The following is a 22,879-nucleotide window of genomic DNA, read 5'->3' as shown; positions in this document are numbered from 1 at the left end:
GGCATCTTGGAAGATTTGAGGGGAGAGTTTCTAAGAGGAGGTAACAAAACAAGCTGTGTGTTTTGTTTTACAGGCCAAAGACTTTTTTTTTTTTTACCTTTTCATTTCCAAAAAATCTTGGTGGTTTGGTTCAAACAGTTTTCTCAATTCTGAAACTGAGACAACAAAAGATTATACAGTTTATAAGCTACTAAGTTTCAGAAACTCACAGAAACTTGCCAAAATGCTTTAGAATAAGAAGGAACAGTCAAATAAAGAGGTTTGAAATAGCTTTTGTTGGGCAACAAGCATTTTCCTCTTGTTTTCCTAGTTTATTAAGCTTGCATTGTCAAAAGTGCATTAGGCACATAGATGTAAATACCAAGGAGTCCTCCCCTCCAGGTACTGCCAGGCTAAGCTAGAATCTGCTATGCATCCTAGCAGTTTTCAAGATCTAGTATAAACTAGGCAAGTTGTATTTTGAATAGCTGAGGTCAAACTTACATGCTATAGTAATCCCTTTCAAAACCAGGTAGTGTGGAATTACTGCTTACCCTGTCTACACAAAGGTTGGGGACCGATTATGTTTAAAGAGAAACAGCATCCCCTATTCCTTACTTCACTCCCTTATATTGAGCAAATCCCAAGAATTCCAGTGACTCATAGTTGGAGTGCAAATTACCGTGTACCCTCCTGATAGTCCTGCATGGATAATCACTTTCTACTTTGCTAATTTTCCCTTGTAGTTTTAATTGGACATACTTTCCTTCTCTCCCCCTAAACTGTTTGGTGGTGTTATGTGCTAGCAGACAGCTGTCACTGTTCACAAAATAGTTGTGAACCAACAGGAGGCATGATAGATGAAGTAATCCCTGTAAATATACACATATGTGCACAGTTATCAGTGATGTTTGCAAACCACACTGGAACAGTGAGTGCAACATAAACAAGCGCGGTATGACTTCTTACCACCAGGAAGAGAAACCATTAGGGCTGTCAAAGGATGCAGTGGACTGGGTGTGTGTGTGTGTGGGGTGTGCCTAACAAACCTCTACACACCCCCTCCATGTCATTGCCTTGGCACAGGGATCAAAAGCTAAAACAAGCCTGCTAAATCAGCCCTAGATTGCCAGCAGCAGCGCCTGATGATTCAGGAGTGTCTAGTAGACACAGTTCCACACCACTGCAGAAGTAAATCTATCAGGCTTTTTCCCCTACCAGAATTCATCGCTCTAGATACTTAGAAGATAAACGTTATTGAAACACCACCCTTTTAAAGGTCAGGTGCACCTTCTCTCCCTTTCCTTCACTGCAAGAGGTTACATGTATAGCTAAGTCAGGGTTTCAGCTGAGCTGACACATATCCAGCAAGTTTGGCGTAGTCAATACCAGTGCTCATACCTCATAGATACAGATAGATACTACTGACATTGGCTTTCATATCAACCTTACGTGCTAAAAAGCCACTAGGACTCCAGGTAAAATGTCTTGGATCAGCAAGAATAAATGTATTCTGACCGTGACTACTCAGAGAAGCACATGAACAAGGTGAGAATATAGCATCTGAGGCTACAGATGAGTCCCTACAGAGAATGGGTGATTAATAGGGGAAAGAAATCAACTGGGCCACTCTCCAAAACACCTCCTTTAGTCTACATTTTTATAGAAAGCAGATTCAAGCTATCCACTTCAATTTCTCAAGCCAGGTTAGCTCAGATTGTAATCATGCCATGAAAAAAATCTAATACATACACATTTGATGCAACTAGCAGTGCAGAGTAGCTAAGTATGCAGCTACTTAACAGTGCTAACCTGAGGGACACCTCTTCCATGCCAAGTTTCAGCATCTTAAGCAAAGCAGATTGAAGCCTACACTGGTGATCAGTTGGTTGACAGAGCAAGATAGTCACTGAACATCAGCAAGCTCCATGCACAGATCTCTGGAGACGGATGGGAACTGGACTGGGGCAATGCAAAATTTGCATTCTGAAGCAACACCAAAGCAAAGATGAGCCCTTACACTGTGTTTTCATAGACTTTTCTCTCAATGCATGAGCAGTTCCAGCTGCTGCCCTGCCTACTCAAGCTGTGTTAGCAGTGGAACTGTATTAAACAGAGAACTTATCCATATGAAACCAGCCTTCATCTCACATTCACACCAAAGGAAATGATTTCTCATAAATACTTTGCTGCTCTCACCTCTACAACATCTACTTCTGTTTAAGTTTGTTCCTCTGACTATTAGAGTTTTTGTGTTCCATCTGTCGGCTATACATACATAAAATGGTCAAAACAAAACCCATAATTGTTCTGCCACTTCAGACAGGTCAAAGGCCTCCACAGCTCACAGTTAATAAAACCACATTCCATCCAAATCCTGATCATTTTTCTTCCCTAGTCACCGATTTATACAGTCCCTAAAACCATCATCAGAGAACAGGTTTTTTACACTGCTTCAGTAAAGCTCTAAAGCATGGCTTCATATACTAAAGTCTTCTTTCTTTTTTCCCCCAAAAAGGAAACTTGACTAGAAGTCATCCACATACAAGAAATGTGGAACATCCAAAGAACTCCCAGCAGCATTAGCTCAACACCCTCTTGCTACGTGTTAGCTGAAGTTCCAGAGATTCTACTACCGCTTTGCAGTCCTAAAAAGAGCACTGGCCTCATGAAGCATCTCTCCAACACCTTCCCAAACAAGATGGGACAAAAATAGCATGGGACTACTCTATGCTGCCTTACACTTTTTCCACACTTGAGATTCCAGACAGTAATTTCAGCTAGGTTGGCCAACATCTGCAGACCATTTTTGTGAAAGCAGTTTCAACAATATTCTTCTTCTGGGGAGGTGAGGAAAAACAGCACAAAAAAGAAAATAAGATAAAATGCAGGAAGTCTTTTACTTTAGTGATTTCTTTTTGCTGAATAAAATACTTGACTTCAAAACATGAAAGCCAGTTGGAGAAATTTTACTCCCAAGGACACTGGTTGGCCCTTGCAAGCTTAGATGATCGAGTTTCTCTTTTTCAGTTTGCAATCTGAATATGTGGGTGCCAATTTCCCATCTGTTCATAGGATGTTTTTCCACATGACCATCAGAAACTACACCATTTCAAGACACCCATGACAGTGTTAAACACCACCACCACTTTTACCTGAAAGGTAGCACAAAGATCTGATTCAGCATACAAGAAAAGACTAAGAAGCTTAAAATAATTAATTTCACAGTAAAAGCTCCTTATCTAAGTTACTTCATGCCAACACACTTTGTAAGCACTGTTGGTCAGTATAGTTAGGGGCAACAGGAAGAACAGCCACAGTTCAGGAACAGCCCTGAACTTCAGGCTTTATTTTAGGATGTTGAGCAGAATGCTATGGTAGGATACCCTCTAAGGTAGACTGTCTTAATTTTGGTGACTGTAGACCTTCTGAGCAGAATTTACCTTACCATACTAGTATTTAGCAAAAGCAATATTGTTCCATGTCTCATCCCCAGAAAAAAACCAAAAAAGTACATTTGGAGTGCACCTTGTAAAAATGTTTTTAAAACTCCTCAAATTAAGGTGAAAGATTTCTTATAGAAACATTTGTTACAGAATATAAATATGTTTTTGCTGAAAGCCCGCTTTGATAACAGCAGAGGGGATACAAGTGGATAAAGTTGCAGGCATGTGACAGTTTTATTTTTAAAATACAGAAGCTGTAAAAACTAAATCAAGCCTTCCAAAAGTCCCTAGTAGAGAGCGAGCACATACATTTGTGAAGCCTGAATAGACATAGATCAAAAGCTTACTTGCCAGAGGCTTAATTTGTCAGAGGTGGGAAATAACCATTGTAACACGGGTATATACATTTTCATTTTGAGGAAAATTTAACACAACAGTGAAGCCATCCAGTCTTGTTCCTAACTCCTCCTCTCCTCACCTAGAAAGATGATGGTCTACAAACCAGGAGAAGGATTTATCTTTTGTTTATGCTAGCAGAAGCGTACTAATATATTCAATGCTTAATTGCAGGCAGCAACATGTGAGACTGCAGCTAGACTCTTCGAACCTCAGTTCACTCTGTATCACTTGAAAATTAAATATATTCCACTGATTTTCCAACACGTGCAAATCTCGATCAAAGTCAGGCCCTAGATGGGACAAATAACCTAGAGTTTCAGAAAGTGTTTGGCCTCAAGTAGTCCCCTCAGAATGTAACCATCAGCTCCCACTGCTAACTTTTTCTTACATACCAAATCTGATGCCTTTATTATAAGCATAATTTCTTAGGAAATAAAGACATCTTGGAAAAGAAATTAGTTCACTGAGAAGCAATTTCTCAAGTGAAGGCTCTCACACTTAACTTGTTGGCCAGCATGATTCTAAGGCTAAGTATATGGAATAATGAGAGACTATGTATTCCCACTGACTAGGGCTCTCAGGAAGCACTATTTTATTTATTTATTTATTTACTATTTATTGTATAAATGCATATCACTCCATTCCATAACTGTGTCAATGAAGGCTCTTTCTGAACATCTGTAATGACTATATTATAAAAACAAGCACATCACTTAAATATCACTTAAATTTTATGCTGGAAGAAGGGCTCCTTTCTAAAGGAACTCCGTAACAAATTACAATAAAAGAGCAAACCAGTTCCTTTATGTTGGGATTAGTGCATCTAGCCTTGTAGTTTGTTTGAAAAGGGTAAAAATACCATCAGAACACACACCATTTTAATTGAAGTTCTGAGATCCACAACATCCTTGAGTGAAGGGAACATCTTTATGCCACTTACACGTAGTTCTTCAGTCAAATGTCACCCTTTACAGGTCAAGAACTATTTCCAAGCAGATTGTGATATTCCTCTAAGTAATTAAAGAGAATTAATTCTCACCTCTACCTCAATTGTCTCAAAAGATAGAGATGGAACTGCCGTTTCCTTCCTAAATTATTCAGACTAAGATAGAAGTTTAAAAAACCATTAATAGCAAACCCCATATGTACTGCAGGTCCTTTAGCATGCAAGACTAAAATTCAGTGTGTAGTCAGTTGGTCATGCAAGCACAGTGATTCTACCAACCACCGAAGGGGACTGGAAAGAGCTATGACTACATGCCAAATTAATACCTCGGAATTCAGTATTAATCTAACTGCACAAAGAAACCTCTCTGAAGTTTCACATTTCAACTGCTTCTTAACCTACTGAGAACTAGGTAAACAAAGCTGAACTTTATGCAGCAGGAGTGTAACAAGGCCTTGTAAAAGAGCATTGTGGTTCACCCTGTTTCATCCCCTATGCATACTTCACAGGGAAAAGAAAACTCATTTACAAAACATCTGTGTCTAAGTGATTTTAACTGTGCCTTACACTTGCATAGACTAAACTTCATGTGCTGTTAAATTATCATTTGTGTTCACAATGTGTCTCCCTTACTTACCTTTTGGAAGCACTGCTAAGAGATTAGCATCAATATCCTTTGTGCTGTTTGCAAGTTCTTCTTTATCTTCAAATGAGAACTCCTTCTGAAAACTGAAAGCAACATCTGGTTTACAGAACTGTGGATGTTTCTGCTACAAATCAAATAAAGCCAAGATGCAACCCATTTACTGCAAGACAGTCTAACAGAGATACCAAGGAAAATATTTTTCCATAAGAATGAAATAAGAAATAACCCCAAGAAACTCACAAAGCCAAACCTAACATAATTTGAAACTTGTTTGGAACTGACTGTGACACATTTTTGCATTAAATTACTGACCGGAGACTGCCTTCAAAATGCTCTACTAGCAATTACATTAGGAATAATATATATTGAATTATTCTCCATCAATACTAAAACATATTTCATCAAATGCAGTACTGTATGTACACTCCACCTAGAAGCCTTCTGCACAACTGCCCTATTGTTGTTACTGCACTGATCTCTGGATCTTATATGGCTTATAATACATTAATATGAGCAGCAGATCATTTAGTTTTATGCTTTGACTTTTCAAAACAGCAAAAATGCCCATTTAGGTGAGACAAAATATTTCTTTAAATATGTTCATTACATATACAAATTTTAAATGTAAAATGTAGGTATCAATCGTCTAAAGTAGATACTAACTGTCTACAGAGTCTTTTTGGAGGAAGTGTTCCTCCTTGGGGGTAAACAAAGTGAGATTTTTCTCTCCAATTGTTAAAAACAGAGAGAGAACTGCTGTATTCTGCCATTATGACTTCTATACTACCCCAACCAGGCATAAGAACACTTATACTAGTCTTAAAAACTTCAGTAAACTGTGTAGACAGGTGTAACAGATACTAATCCCCACAGTGATCCTGGGCTCTTCATTTTGCCATGGTAATGATGTGCCATATGATTTACTGTCATTCTGATAAGACAAATTGCACAGCCTTACTATTGGAAAATCCTTCCTTAGGACAGTTTTTTAATGGCTTTTTAAAGAATTGAATACCATTTCATCAAAGGTATTTGGTTAGAAAAGAAAAAATAGTAAAAAAAAAAAATTCTCTCCTCACTATTCCAGAAGAATGTTTCTCATTGAAGAGAGTTTTAACATATAATAACTAATAACATTTTACATGAACTCCAAGACGTATTTGCTTCTTTATCATTTATAAATAATATTGCTTTGTAAGAAGACATTGAGAAGAGAATAAAACCCTTGAAACGACAATAAAGAAACTGGGCTGTGTCACATTCAGGCACCATGCCACCTGCTGCAAATTGTCTCCAACAACGGCACTTACAGAAATTATTCCAGGTGCCGCCAAGAAAAGCAATGTTAGCCGCTACAGAAAATAGCAAATAGAAGAAGAGCTGCAATAAGCCGTCCATTACAGAAAACTGTGTAGCCTTACAGGGTGAAAACACTCTCATGGAACAAAACAAAAACCAAAATAAAATAAAAAAATAGCACACAGCAGCAAATGGGTGTGTGTGTCATCTGTGACTGGGCAGAGACTCAGACAGTTAACTGCATGTTTCTATATGCCTAACCCCACATTGCAAACACTCATGATTTTCATTAGCCTCACAATATGTTATTTTCTTACAGACACAGCTTCTGGAGAACTTCTAGGTGGAGAGACTCCCAGTTTCCATTTGAAAGCAGTTTCTACTCCTTTTGGCTGAGGATGAGTTTGAAAAATGTGAATAATATTGGCCTAAGACTAGAAATAAATCCCAAAATTGATTTTGTCAAATCAATTTAATTACTCAAGACTTGTCTCAAAAGTGTGAGGGACTCAGCTCATGACTTCTGAATACCTATGCTTTATTTAGCAGCATCTCCAATTACTTCCATAATGCTTGCGACAGTGCAGCACCTGAAGTTTCCATAAATATGGGACTCATGCAGCAAAATCCTTGTTTAAATCAACTGTGCACTAACATCCACAGCTATGCCTCAGTACCACACGAATTTCCAAGGGTAAAATCATACAGAATCAGGACTGGCACTAGCCTGCTGGTTCTAAAAAGAACTGTATTATTGGATTGCTTGTGGATCCTCAATAAACTTTTAAATACTGTAAACTAGTTAGGTTCACTCCTGCCCCTTCCTCCAAACTCCAGGGACCTCCAGGGACTCGGAAGCCAGAGACCCTCCAAACCCAGTCTAAACATCTTTCACTGGGTTTCCACCCATTTGTTCTCATGCCAGTATTGTTGGTTACATTGCTTGCTTCTCTTACTAGAAGTTTTCCACATCTACTCAGCTTGCTCAAGACGTGTTCTCTACCTGTTCCAGTTTTAAGTCATCTTTTTTGTATATGGTGACCAGAATTGGATAGTCTTGATCTCAGACCTTGGTCTTAGCAGTGTCTTATAAAAATAGGAATTTTAATAGAGAAAGCATTATTATAGGACTAGCCAGATGAATGCTGGGATCTACAACACATTTGCCTTGTTATAACTACACTATATTGGTTGCTCGATCTCGCATGAGAAACTAATATGCCAAGGCTTTGCTTTCATCAGCTGCAAGTGACAGAAAAATTTATCAGCCCCCAATGCACAACTGTGCACTTAGTATTATTACATTACATCCCTTTTCTATTACTCCTCAAGGTCATCCAGTTCTTCCTGTATGTGAGCTCCCTCCTCCTTGTACTGAGGGTGGCTTCCAACCTTTGCTCACTGGCAGATTTCATTAAAATTCTTTTAATAACCACAAACTTCTTAAGTGTAACCCTCGCTGGGCTACATAGCATCACAGGTTATCTGCTCTGTGAAAGTCCCTTCACAGTTTCCCTTAGTACTTCATTTTCCATTTCCTCCTGGACAGACTGTCAACTATTATTTACTTGGTTATTTTTAAATGATTAACTAGTTTCATACGCTGACTATCTTATCAACAATGGAGGAGTTTTTCCTTTTCAGAGGCATTTTTGCTCTCTCTTGCAAAGCTGCAGGTGGCAATGCCTGTTTTAAATATTTGCACATTAGAAACACAAAATCTTTTAAACCAATGTATCAATTACATTGCTGTAACTTGCACAGAGAATTCAGAGGCAAAGCACTGCTCTGAAGATGATACAGTCAAAGCCAAACAATTGGGTATTTATAGATACATATATAAAATTAGTTGTAAAAATGAAAGTAGGCATATTTAGGACATGTCACAGTATTCAACAAGAACAGTCATTAGGAATCTAAGTTGAGTCGGAATGATGTTAAAGCAATTCCAAATAATAATTAAAAAAAATTAAAAAAAATATTACAAGACACTACTCATAAGGGTTTAAAAAAAAAAATGCTTATAAGTAATTCCTCACCAAGACTTCCCTTTTTCCTCAAAGGGATCTATCCAGATGTATCCCTGCTTTATTAGCTTCTCTGCTAAAGGAGCAGTTGCAGCAACAATTTAGTTGCTTAAGCAGTCAGATAGTCAGACTTGGATTACAAAGTACACTGTACCTTCAAACTCATCTGCAACCCTTTTCCAGAAGTATCACACGTACATCTACTCATCCTTGCTTAATTTCTCAAGTCATGCTATAAATCTAGGTGCAGATTCTGAGCAGCAGCACCAAGAGTTTCTGCATTTCACAGCTAGGCAATGCACATTCATTCTTAAAATAATTTAAGGCATACTTGGGTTTCTCTATATGAAAAAAGAAAAAAATTCATAAGTTTGCAAGAATTCTTTCTTCTTAAAGTGCCTGTTAAATCTGGGTACTGAAAGAGGAACTTCTCCTCTGTCTTCCTGAAAATGAAATGCAATCAACAGCATGAGGTCCCACAAGTTTGTTTCGCGTAGGGTTTGTGTGTGGTTTGGCCTCAGGTTCCCAACAACCTCATTATACTCTTCAATGTTCAGGAATTCATATGATTTCTATTAAAACATAGGCAACAATATTTCACAACCTCAATAGTTTGTCTTTAAAAACAATGTATAATGTGGCATTAGTAGAGTATTTGACAGTCCCAGTAGTTATACTGCTCTTGCAACTACCAAAGTAAGTGTGGGCTGCTTCTATACATCAGGGATTCCAGGCTGAAAACTGCTGCTGCTACAGCAGCAGCACACAGTTTCTAAATAGCTGGCCCACTAACCCAGTTACATGCCCAAAAGCAAGCAGAAGTTTGATCCAAATGCCACTGGTAACACCGCCCTGCCATCTGGACTAAAGCTATGGGATATACTGAGATTTTGTGATTGAAACACAAGAATGAAAATCCACTTGTATACCTGCCAGATAGGTGCTTGGCATTCATTTTTCTTCTCTTTCTCTACCTCCAGAATTTCCTTCTCTGGACTTTTACGTAAAAGGTCCATTCTACAGTCACATCTTCTCTACTACTCTCATTTCTACTTTCCCCTACCTGCCTTCCATAACACAATACATCTTGTACAGCTATTCCCTCCATCTCTCTACAGCACCTAAGACACAACGTGGCAGGGAATCAGGTGCGCTCCAAAAGGCGTGTGTTGACTGAAAAGATGCTTGCAAATATGAGTCTTAGTGCCTAAGGCTGGTGGATTCCTGTGCAGCTGAGCCAACAAAACAGCTGGTTGCTGGGGCAAGAGTCAGTTCCCAGCTCCCTGACCTCCTCTCTGTGCCATTATGAATGAGTCCAGCAAACACAAAGGTGGACACCAAAAAGCAGTCAGAGTGAGGATGGGGAGAGGAAACATGACCTGCCATCTTGCTTAACTCTGAACTATATCACAGAATCATGGAATGGTTTGGGTTGGAAAGGACCTCAAATTTGGATCATCGAGTTCCAACCCCTCTGCCAGGGGCAGGGACACCCTCCACTAGACCAGCTTGCCCAAAGCCCCATCCAGCCTGGCCTTGGACACTTCCCCTTACTCAGCCTTGTGGAACCGTGCCCTAAGACTATAGACACGAGGCAGCATGGCCCTGCAAGGAAGCAGCAATGTCACCTCTCCATTCATCTCTGTGGTGTCCCCCTCCCATGTGCTGACAAAGCTCTCTGCGCAGCTGTATAATTAATTCACCCACTTCAGCCACTTTCTTTTTCAGACAGATTAGTTTTCCAAGCTGGCTCACTAAATGTCTGTACTGCGTCCATGCCATGCAAAGAAAAACGGGTATTGCAGTAGCAGGAGGCTTGGTGCAGAGTGGGACTCTTCTCTTAGCAATGCCAGCTATAAATTTTCCCATTGGAGGCAGTTGGTGTTGTCAATACATGCTCAGAGCATCTGCTTTATGCCAAAGCTTGGTCCTGCGAGAGGACCAATACTCGTTTCCCTGACAAAAGAATAAACAAGTAATGACTGCAAGCTACAATTGTGCAACTAGTCATCTTCCCTGGGCAAAAAACCCCTTGACCTTACCTTAACGCTCTCTTCCTTTGGAGCAATCGTGAAGGTTTAAATCTGACTGAGTTTTCTTTGTCAAAATCTGTGAAATGAAAAAAACCACACCATAGTGAAGAGGCTTTAATAAATGGGGAACTTTTACAAAACTAGGTTATAGTCTCCAATCATAGTGCTTTTCCACTGGAAAAAACTGTGCAAAGGCCTTCCCTCTAGTCAAAAGAGCGTAAGCTGGCACGTCCAAGATGGTGATAAACCAACGCCTTGCAAAAATGAGTACGGACAGTAAAACAACCCAAAAGTGTCCACACTTTATGGAACTGCCATGTTCTAATCCCAGTATTCAGGTGTAGCACTGCAGCCTGGGGCTATCGTTTAAACTCCTTGACTCAGTTTCCCAGCTAATAAAACGGGCAGTAGACGTGTTTATGAAGTACTCTGCAAATGAGAAATGCTGCAAGCAGCAAGAGCCTTTTTGGCTGCAGCCTAGCAATACTATAAAAACTGCATATTCACTGCAGAAGTCAGAGATGCCCAGCTGAGAATCTGTTGCAACAACAGTATTACACCATCCATGACAGAAATATTTCTGAAGGTTGTCTACTGTTTGGAAGCTCCCATTTTTTTCTGAATAGCCTAAGAACATGCTTACTTTCATAGAGGAAGATGTGTTTACATGGAGAGCAAAACTGTCAGATGCAGCCTTATATTCAAAAAGTACATATTACAAACCCACTAGTTCCCAAACCTTTGTGAACCATAATAAGCAATGGGCAATCTCCCCTCTCCCCCTGCCGATTTAACTTTTTTAATTTCTGCAGTCAAGAGCATCACCAGAGGGTCGAAACAATGACCAGTGGCAAGGGGGACCAGTGCTCCAAGTATTGGCTGTCTCCATTCGACAACAAGGATGCTATGAAGAGACCTTGGAGAACTGCTTAGCCAGGGCGCAGGGGAGGACCTGGTCTGTGACTGCTACTGAAAAACACATGAAGTTACTAATAATTTATTCCCAGTGGGAAAATTGCCTTCCATCCCATCTGTATTAAGTCAGCTATCCCAAGACCCTAAATTAATGAACAATTGGTCACTGACGCAGTGTTCATTTTATTTTTCAAAGACAGACCTGAATATTACACAACCTAGACTTCAGAATGTTTCAAAAGCAGCAACATCCCTTATACTCTGCCTTAGTACTGAGATTTAACTATTTCAAAGAAGAATTGACCAGCAAAAAATATTTTTTGCTTATACAAAATATTTTAAAATCTAGGTGCGATGTTACTTATTTTTTGCAGAAAGGGTCTAATGAAACTTGTTATTGCTGACAAGATGGGTCTTAATTTAGAGAATGTATCTTTTGCCTATGACTTTCAAAACTCCAGGTAAACACATTTAAAAAAAAAAAAAAGTAAAAGCAAGAAGATCATTTTAACAGCTTGACAAAGAGGCTTAAAATGTGCAAAAAGGCACTTTTTAGGCATCTGCTACAAGTCACTGCAGATTTCAAGCAGCTTTGCTAATAGCATTCTTCAACTTTAATAGGCAACTTTTTCCTGTTTTTGTTAACATTCATTTTGTCTTCCCAAGTAAATGGAGAGTAAAGCACACAGATTACACAGAAACATCTTGTTAGACCAAAACAGTGTTGTAAGAAAAACAGTATGAACAGTATATAAATCATTATATTTTACACTACAACATTAAAAAGAATACTCCATGCCATAAGTATCCTCTAAAAAGGCCGGATTTGCATTAATGTGAGAAGAGTATGCAGTAACTTAAAAAGCCCAGCTCAGTATCAGCTTAGCTAATCAGAACCAGGCATATCTTAAATTTATGGCTGTTCTAACGGGACATAACCCATTTGGCACTAAACCAGCTGTCCACCATGAAAACCACAAGTAAACCACAGAGAAATTCTCCCTACCCTAGCCAAAACTGGAGAGGGGATACGAGAAGGGAAGAAAATAGCTTTCATTGCTTTGCTGGGAGAAGGGAGGGAAAAGGGCTGCGAAGAAGGGGGGCACACAAGCCGGGCTGACTCTTGCTACCCACTAAACACATTCAGTAACATTCATACATACCACATCTATAACGACTCAAAAACATCTTAAAATTTTGCTGTATTTCAGAAGGGCAAGCTCCTCTCTTCCTCCCCCCCAACACAGAAAACCTAACCAGACAATTATATTCTCTTATACAGTTTTTACATTTTATGCATTTCCTCCTGTTCAAATTAAACCCTATGTGGGAGGATTAAAGTCCAATAAAACTTATTTACTACAATATGGTAGTCTTAAAATTAAATACAAACACAGGAGAAAAAGTAAAACAACTCTCCTTCAAAAGAAAATAAACACAACCCCAAGAGAAACATCAGTTTAACATAGTCTTAATGCAATGGTTAATGTAAAGAAAAAAACCCACCCCCATAGTACCTGATACACAGAAGGAAAATATTTGCAACAGCATTTTGTTCCTTTTTTCACTGAAGAATTATAAACATGCTCATAACCACATTAAAACAATTTTAAATATTTGCATTTAAAATTAAGAGTGTATTTACTGGAGTGTAAATCAAACTTGCTCACAAGTTTAACCGTTTGTTGTTCTGTCTAGTCCCCCTCCCTCTTAGGTACAAACTACTGGATAAAACCACTAGACATAGTTTAATACATAGGAAAGAAAAAATGCTGAATTTAAAAAAAAAAAAAAAGTTGATGCAACCTTCCAGTATTACTTAGTATATTTAAAGGCCCTAAGTCGGTGGCAAGCTAAGCTAATTAAAAGATCCATCTAATCGGATCTTTCAAAAGTGTCCTTTAGGAAATAATGAAATAGCCTAGGTGACTAACTGTATACTGATTGCTAAAGTAGCTAATGCAGCTGCAGAAGATCTAGTCAAACAATATTTACACATGCATAGATATATACAAGAGAAATTAAACACACACAAATGAACTGCATTTTCTTCTATCTACGTGGAACTCTTACCTTGCTCCTCAGAGTATTTAACATTTCCCAAATAGCTGGAGATCCAAGGATTTCTGAACATGGTTGCACAAACAAAGGATTCAGCAAAGAGAAACTACAATAGCAGCTAATTCTCAACCAGCCACAGCCCTAGGCCTGTCTTAGCAGTATCGTGTAGAGATTTTTCATAGCACAGGACTGGAGCTGTCAGGCTATCGCGTCCCAGGGAGTACAGTAAATGCATAGCAATAGGCTGCAAGCTGGAGCAGCTCAAGCCAGTAATCAGATTACAAACAGAAATTAGGCACATGAATGCTAAAACAGATTGGGCAATGGTGATTGGGAGATTTATAATATTACCACTTCAAAGATCCAGCCAAATCACACATTATATTCCTGCAAAATGAATGCAGAACCCCTAAATCCTCATACTAAAAAAAAAAAGAAAAAACCTCCAAGAGGAGGAATAATTCCTTCATATCTCTAATCAGGATAAACTGCAATGCCTGCTTAAGAAAAACAGCACCCAGGCTGCCAAAAAATGGACTCTCTTAATCATGTCATTATGTTAAACATTTTGCCTAACTATTAGCTGGAACATTTAAAACAGGCAAGATTTATGGATAACATATGAGCAAAATTACTGGTGGGGGTGGGGATTTAAGAACAGACACCACAGCTCCAAATATTTTAATTTGAGACAGAAGGTGTAAAATTGCACAAAAGTACTGCCTTGCTACCATATTTTTTTATTAAACAGATTTGATGGATTTTGGATTGAAGAGTCGGAACCCTTTATAGTTCAGTCTGAAAGTCTGGAAGTATTTGTTCAAAGTGGTGCAATAACCGTGGCTCAGTCTTCCATACTTAACTACCTGATCATCTAACACACACGCACAAAGGAACTTAAACACGACTGAAACAGGTCCGTGCACTTAACCCCATCCAACCAAAGGCAGTAACTGCCTACTAGCTTCCCTCCAACAGACTTCTTCCCTTCAAAAAGATTTCAACTAGTATCAGTAGAAAACTCACCACAAGGCTGGGGTTGTCAGGACCATATAAAGGTAGCCTAGAAACACAAGACTGAAGTTCTTGATTTTTCTTAGCTGTTTTTATGATACCTGGCACAACAGGACCCTGATCCATGCTGGGAACGTCTATGTATAGGCAAAATATAAGCAATGATGCTGTAAAAGAGACTGTTTAACCACAAGTGAAAAATATAATATATCAAAAAATTATTCATTTCTGTTGGCTCACCATGAACTTGTATTTAGTCTGTCTAGGTCATCAAAACACTGCTTTTCATGCTAGCAAGTTCTTGTAATGGACAGAAGAATATGCACTCCATCCTAATGCCCCTGCTATTTGTATTCATTTATTTATTTTTAAACATGAATAACATTGCAGTCACCTTAACCGAAGCACCTTCTATTAGCAGATCTTTCAACAGTACAGAGCACCCTGGAACAAGAGTCACCCAACACATGGAACATGGCATTGAAGCCTCTGACTCACCAAGTAATATCCTCTATTCAGAAATATCTGATGGTACATACCACATTTTTTTCTTTGCCTGTAACCTTACTGCCTCTCACATTTAATTCTAACCACTTCACAGCACTACCCACACAACACAAACCGAACACCGCTGTGCTCTCTTGACCAGCTGTGAAGACCTTCATGTACTCGAGCCTAGTAAATACGAAAGCAGTAAAAAAGAAAAGAAAAAAAATAAAAATAATTTGTTGACACTGGTCCAAACTTGCCACTAACCTCAAAATCTGCTTTATGGCCTAGACATATGTGCAGGTATGCTTAAAAAACAAAAATGAGACAGAGCAGAAATAACAAAGCTGCTGCTGCTAACTGCTAATGGGGACATTCTGGACCAGTATCTGCGTGGGTTTATCAATAAAATAAGACACCCAGTTCTGAAAAGGTCCCTTCTTTTTGGGCCCTGCTTGCGTGAAGACTGCTTCCTTGATCTTGTGAATAGAGGTATTATTACCTGGAGCATTTTTAAGCACTCATCTGGTACACAGTAAGGGAACTGTTTCTTATAAAGTGCAGATAAATAACATTCATTTGATAAATCTCATGGCTACGGTCTTTAGCAAGGTTGAAGAAGAAGTTAGACTTGACAGCTGAGCTGATGCAATAGCTCATGGCTGCCAAAAAAGACACTCCTACCTGTTTCTCTCTGCAGGACCTCTGCTAGGTCCTGCTCCCCTAGTGACCCAGTTAGATGACTAAACTGGTAGCAAACATTCCCTTTTATTTTTGCTTGATATGCTTTTCAGGAGGTGCCAGAACAAAGAAAAAGGCACAGGATCTTATGATCAGGAAAGCAATTCCCTTCTGGCTAACAAAGGAGGTAAGCTCAGCTTGACTGTCATCCCCATGTCTGGTGATGTCTCGTATGACAGAGAAGGAGAGGTGTGCTTGTATTTGTGGAGGGAGGGAACAGGCTCCCACATTCCTCTGCTGTACATGATCTCCCAACATTTTGTCCTCAGCATCCTTCTGGTGAACAAGGTGCAGAAGTTAAAGTACACAGAGTTGCAGAAAAACTCTAAGACTGCCTTTCACAAATGTGCATATTTTAAATGGGTTCTTGCTTGTGCTGTTCAAATTCTACTCACAGAACACAATAAGAAGCCAGTTTCTCTAACAGCTCTGGCTACCACCTGCAAAAGAATACTTGTGATGGTCTTTGGTGCAAGTAGGACTCCATTCCCCACTATTTATGGCTGGCAAGTCGAGAAGACAGCAGCCAACTCATGGGACTAAAGAGAATTATTGTAGAGGAAAGTAAAATATCCAGCAAAAGGAACGTCTACATCAAGGTCTTCACAAGAAAACCCCACCCATAATCTAAAGTTTGGCTTCAAGCTCTCTTCACGTTAGGTTGTAAGGTGATCACTAGTCATGGCTCTGTGCCTACCTACAGTGCAGAATCTGTGACCCCAGAGTTTGTTCAGCTTCACTTCAAGATGACGGGTATGTGCCAACACTGCTTCCAGTACTAAAACTCTTAATGCCAAGAAGTGCTGGAGCCTTAGGGTATTACACCAACGCCACACACTTCACACACAACATTGGGAAGATATAACTATAGGTAACTGAGAACTTCCCTCCCTCTTTTCCATCAAAAAGGGATCACCTATTGCAAGACAGGTCTCCATGCTGTCTCTTAACCAGCTTTGCCAGTGGAGAAGACACCTTGGTAAAAACAGTAAATTGGAAGGTCAAGTAATGGTATAAAGAAAACAAGTCTTAGATTTGGCTTTTTGCGGCTAGTTTGGAAACAGTAGGTTTAAGAGCAAGTCTTTCCCAGAAAAGAAATCCATCTCCAAATACTTGACAAAAGAAGGAAGAAGAGTGTTTTGTCCTTCAAAGAGATCCAGTCTCCAGGACCTAGAAGTATACTCAGACAAACTATGTTATCAAGGCTGTGTTACAAATCGGTAGTAACATTCCTGTCCTCCTCTGTCATCATTAATTCTTGAGTATTAGTGGCCTCCAACATAAGCAAACAAAGAGAGAACAACAGTTCAGCCATTAGAAAGGGAGGCAGCCCAGCTAGAACTTATGTTTGCAGTCATCTGGGCAAAGAGCTAGAGGTTAAGCATGCATACATTTCAAATCTGAGACTGCTCATGAAAGACCAGCTGGCAGCTAAATGTTGTTCTGAAGCTTCCCACAGGAAGAGAAGGAAAATATCTTCCTTTTGTCTGGCAAAACTAATCACTGTAATCAAAGCTAGAGTATAAATGGCCTGCAAAACTGTTCCCAACTTACAGGGCTGCCAACCCCAAAGCACTGAAGAGTTATGAATCAGATCCCACCAAGTTCAAGTCTTTTTCCTCTCTGAATTTTGATCACTTATGAATTTATATTTAGAAGTGTTCCTCTGTGATAAGGAGATCTAGATACTTTGCTGTGATTTGCAGTTATCATAAAAACAAAAATCAAAGCAGCCCATGACAGCTGTTTGAAGAATGCCTAAAAATAATAATTAAAAAAAAAATCAAGAATGCAGACAAAAGAAACCCCACAGTGACTGCAAAGAAACTTTCAGCAAACATGCTAGTTAGGTAAACAGGAGTCTGACCAGCATGGAAAACTGAGATGATCTGCATAAACAAGATGACAAAACCATATTTTCATCCGCATTTCATGGGTAGAGATCTAAAGGAGCTCATGATTTTTATTCCACTGCTCTTCTTCTGGACAATGAGAGCACCCTTGGAACAGCAAGTCAAAGTGAGCTGTGCCAAGATCTGAGATGCTGTGGATGATTGCATCATTCAACATGCAAATGTTGTCAGAGTATGTAGGGATGCAATGAGGAAGGCTAAGACCCACTTGAAATTAAATCTGGCAAGGGATGTCAATGACAACAAGAAGAGCTTTTTCAAGTACATCAGCAGCAAAAGGAAGCCTAGGGAAAATGTGGGCCCACTGCTGAATAAGGTGGGTGCCCTGGTGACAGAGGATACAGAGAAGGCAGAGTTACTGAATGCCTTCTTTGCTTCAGTCTTTACTGCTAAGGTTGACGCTCAGGAATCCCAGACTCTGGAGGTAAAAGAGAAAGTCTGGAGAAAGGAAGACCTTCCCTTGGTCAAGGAGGATCGGGTTAGAGAACATCCAGGCAAACCTGACATCCACAAATCCATGGGCCCTGATGGGACGCACCCGTGAGTGCTAAGAGAGCTGGCAAATGTTATTGCTATGCTATTCTCCATCACCTTTGAAAGGTCATGGAGAATAGATGAGGTGTCCGAGGACTGGAGGAAAGCCAATGTCACTCTGGTCTTCAAAAAGGACAAGAAGGAGGACCCAGGAAACTACAGACCCATCAGCCTCACTTCCATCCCTGGAAAGGTGATGGAACAGCTCATTCTGGAGGTCACCCCTAAGCAAGTGGAGGAAAAAAGGTTATTGGGAGTAGTCAACATGGATTCACCAAGGGGAAATCATGCTTGCCCAATCTGATAACCTTCTATGATGGCATGACTGGCTGGGGAGAGTAGTAGATGTTGTCTACCTTGATTTCAGCAAGGCTTTTGACACTGTCTCCCATAACATCCTCATAAGCAAGCTTAGTAAGTGTGGGATAGATGAGTAGACAGGGAAGTGAATTGAGAACTGGCTGAATGGCAGAGCCCAGAGGGTTGTGATAAGTGGTGCAGAGTCCAGTTGTAGGCCTGTAGCTAGTGGTGTGCCCTAAGGGTCAGTACTGGATCTGGTCTGATTCAACATATTCATCAATGACCTCGATGAAGGGACAGAGTGTACCCTCAGCAAGTTTGCTGATGATACAAAACTGGGAGGAGTAGCCGATACACCAGAAGGCTGCACTGCCATTCAGTGAGACCTGGACGGGCTAGAGAGTTGGGCTGAGAGGAACCAAATGAAATTCAACAAAGGCAAGTGCAGGGTCCTGCACCTAGGGAAGAATAATCCACAGGGCCAGTAAAGGTTAGGGGTTGACCTGCTGGAAAGCAGTGCTGCAGAGAAGGACCTGGGAGTCCTGGTCAACAACAAGCTCTCCATGAGTCAGTAACGTGCCCTTGAGGCCAAGATGGCCAATGATATCCTCAGGTGAATTAAGAACCTGCATGGCCAGCAGGTCAAGGGAGGTTATCCTCCCCCTCTACTCTGCCCTGGTGAGGCCACATCTGGAGTACTGTGTCCAGTTCTGGGCTCCCCACTTCAAGACAGACAGGGAACTACTGGAGAGAGTCCAGCAAAGGGCTACAAAGATGATTAGGGGACTGGAGCATCTCTCTTATAAGGAAAGGCTGAGAGCTGGGTCTGTTTAGCCTGGAGAAGAGAAGACGGAGAGGGGAACTCATCAATACTTATAAATACCTAAAGGGCAGATGTAAAGATGACAGGGCCAGACTCTTCAGTGGCACCCAGTGATGTGACAAGGGGCAATGGGCACAAACTAGAACACAGGAAGCTCCATTGCAATACGAGGAAAAACTTTTTCACTTTGAGGGTGACTGAGCACTGGAACAGGCTGCCCATAGAGGTTGTGGAGTCTCCTTCCCTGGAGATATTCAAAACCCACCTGGACACAATCCTGTGCAACCTGCTTTAGGTGATCCTGCTCTGGGGAGGGGGGGTGTGGGGGGGGGTGGACTAGACGATCTCCGGAGTTCCCTTCCAACCCCTACCGTTCTGTGACTCTCTGATCGCAGGAATGGATGTCAAAAGAGAAGGCTAAGTCAGACCACTCTCTTCCATCAGTCCATCTGACCTCCCCTCTCAGGCTCCAAGCTACTCGCCCACCCCAAGCCACCCTGTGAGGTTTTGGCACAAAGGCATGTGTTTCTGAAGGTAAGTGGCAAGGCACTAGAAGAGCCTCCCTTTTCTTATTTCCCCCTCCTCCCACTTTCCAGCAATTTCTGCCACGGTGTTCAAGAAATAATTTAACCCAAAGCTAAAGGATAGGTCAAAAACCTAACAAATTACTTCAGTAGCATAATCACTTAACACAAAGTTATCATCTCAAGTCATGCTAAGCATCCTAGCTTGCAAACACAGTATGCATTCTGGGTTGGCAATGCCAGCCAGCTTCCTCTTCTCCATCCAAACCCCACGTACACAGGTAGGTGATATTCTCATTTCCTAAACGGAGGCCACTTGTATGGACTTTTAAACTAGAATAAAGTTTCCTGACCTGGTATCATCCCTCCAGTTTAACCTTTTTTGCTTTGCTTCCCCACTCCCCCACTTCCACTGTGCAACAGTTCTTGAATAATGAACCCGGCAAGAAGATTTCTGCTTTTTGTCTAGTGATTATGTTTTGGACAAATCTTCAGATAAACTTCAGCACTGTGTCACCTATGTGGTGTACTTTAAAACAGGTCATGTGCAAAGAGATGAAAAAAGCTGGTTAGTAAGTGTCATAAAGGAGACTAATTTTTTAGGACAAGATGACAGATGTGTTAAAAGAATATGGATGGTCTTTTTGTACTGAATATTTACTCATGTGCTCTAAGAAAAGGGAGAACAACAGACATTTTTCCATGCATACTCTAAAAAACCTTTCAGTCTCCGGATTACTATTTCAGATTTGAAGAAATCTCACTCAAGACATTAATTTTAGTGCTCCTTTCAATCTTGCAACACATTTTCAGAATAAGAAATATGAAGGTAATGTCCCCTGACATTCCTACATCTTGTATCACCGTTCACAAAACTGTATGGCAAGACTGTAGCATAATTAAAGATCTTCAAGGTTTTCCTCTTTAGCAGTAGGATCAGTCTAGACTAGCTCCTTAAAGGAAGTTCAAAGGCCACGCACCCCTCTCACATGTGGTAATCAGATATACCAGTGAGGCACATTATCCAAATTGAGTCAGATGTGTATGTCTGTGGGTCTGAAACGGTAACAGAAGATGTCAGGCATGCACAGAGCCGGGCTAAGGCATGGACTGAGCAAATGGCTAGAAATGAGGGATAAGGCAAGAACTCCTGTCCCAGTCATACACACAATTTAAATGATTAAACAGCCCAATAACTTTGAGGAGACATAGGGTTTTTTACCTAGCAAAACAATATCTGAGAGTGTTTCACACCATGACTCACTATAAAGCAACTGCAGTTCAGATTTTGAAGGCACATGGTTAGCCATGGCTCTGTGGACATCCTTCATGGGAGTCATGACACAAGCAGCAGCTTCTTCTTTACTACTGCAGTGAATGAGAGCTTTGCTACTGCAATGACCAACGGCTTAAACCACTGCTGGGAGAGACTGTCTGCAAAACTCCTGTCCTGCAAACAAGAGGCCAGGGTTTCTAGGATGGATTTCCCCAACTTCTGACACTTCTAGTCTCTTCGGGCTCCAGAAAACTTTCCACCAGAGTGCAATACAACCAGCACAAGGCTATCTCCTTGCCTGGAGTATCAAGTGGCCTCATGCAGTTAAGCGATGCAAAAAGCACAGCCATTCTACTGAGTTTTCTCCCAGCTGCTCTTGAACATCTCTGCACTGTTATCACTGCATGCATGCAAAAGCCCAATAAGGGAGCAGAGAGAGGCACACATACCACAAGGAAAAAATTTACAACAGAGTTCTCTGGCTCTTTGCGATAGTCATCTAAGGAAAACATCAATTTTGTTTACCACTGTGATGTGATATTTTGCAGGCCACATCATATCCCTGCATACTTACCTTGAAATATAACTGTCATTTTCAAGCCTCAGGCAGACAGTAACCTTGCAGACAACACATCCACGACCCTAGCTTCCATCCTGTTTATAGCATGTTGCAATGCTTCCTCAGAAAATTAAATATTTAGTAAAAGAAATAAAGAAAAATCATGTGCTTTATTCAAGAACTGATGGTCAAGGTAGGACAACTCAACTACAAGTACTGTCACGGAAAATAATGTCACTATGAAAAAACATGTGTACCAGCCTTAATTTGCATCCAGCATGGCTAAGCAAAAATTCATGAGGAAAGAAAATCTGGTTAGCACAGTGATGCTGCAATTCTGGAGCCTGTTCTCTGGAGAGCAGGTTTAAATTCATAGCAGCCACAGCCTTTTCTCTGTATTGTCCTCAGACACTCCCAAGGCCCCTGAAAAGCATCACAAACGTGCCCAGGAGGGTACCAGTCACTAATAGCAAGTTAATCACAAGTTAGATCTGAAGAGCTTTCCCAAAGCTGCCCAGGAAAACTTGCACAGCACCTGCCTCTACTGTACTTGTCTAAATCTATGGGTATTTTACTAAAGGAAAAACACACAGACTATTTAGGTTTTTTTAAGCCTTCTTCCATGTGAAAGTCAGTTTTTATGAGGCGGGTATGAAGCAATCTAGTTGAGTCCTGGTCTGCACGCAGGCAGCGGGTGCCAATGTTCCCCTTCTCCTGGGAGCAGGATCATTGCTTTAGCCAGTAACAAACAGTCTTCCAATAAAGGGCATAAAACTGCACAAGAAGAAACAAGTCCTGAAGTCATGCACCAAAAAAAAAAAAAAAAAAAAAAGAAAATCGTTCCTCTTAGTTCAGGTGTGTCTCTGAAAGCAGGCAGCAGGAATGAAAACACGCTTCTTAGCAAAGGCCACCACGAAGTGTTCCAGTATATGGAATGACAGTGTGAACTAGTGTC

The 22,879-nt window shown here is 40.5% G+C and overlaps 1 protein-coding gene across 28 annotated transcripts in view; it reads right to left on the bottom strand.

Annotated features, from left to right (window-relative positions):
- The window catches only part of SVIL (supervillin), a 140,640-nt gene that overhangs the window by 58,460 nt on the left and 59,301 nt on the right, over positions 1 to 22,879 (bottom strand). For all 28 annotated transcript variants that reach the window (XM_054814550.1, XM_054814549.1, XM_054814553.1 and 25 more), the window contains 3 exons: positions 10,785 to 10,851; positions 5,408 to 5,499; positions 98 to 155 (listed from right to left, as the gene is read on the bottom strand). In XM_054814550.1, coding sequence (XP_054670525.1) covers positions 98 to 105 — 8 coding nt within the window. In that variant the 5' untranslated portion in view covers positions 106 to 155; positions 5,408 to 5,499; positions 10,785 to 10,851. The remainder of the gene's footprint in view (positions 1 to 97; positions 156 to 5,407; positions 5,500 to 10,784; positions 10,852 to 22,879) is intronic.

The sequence above is a fragment of the Grus americana genome, chromosome 2 (assembly GCF_028858705.1).
Source record: "Grus americana isolate bGruAme1 chromosome 2, bGruAme1.mat, whole genome shotgun sequence".
Taxonomy (NCBI): Eukaryota; Metazoa; Chordata; class Aves; order Gruiformes; family Gruidae; genus Grus; species Grus americana.
Note: the sequence above shows the minus strand (reverse complement) of the source record. Positions and strands in the feature narration are given on the sequence as shown.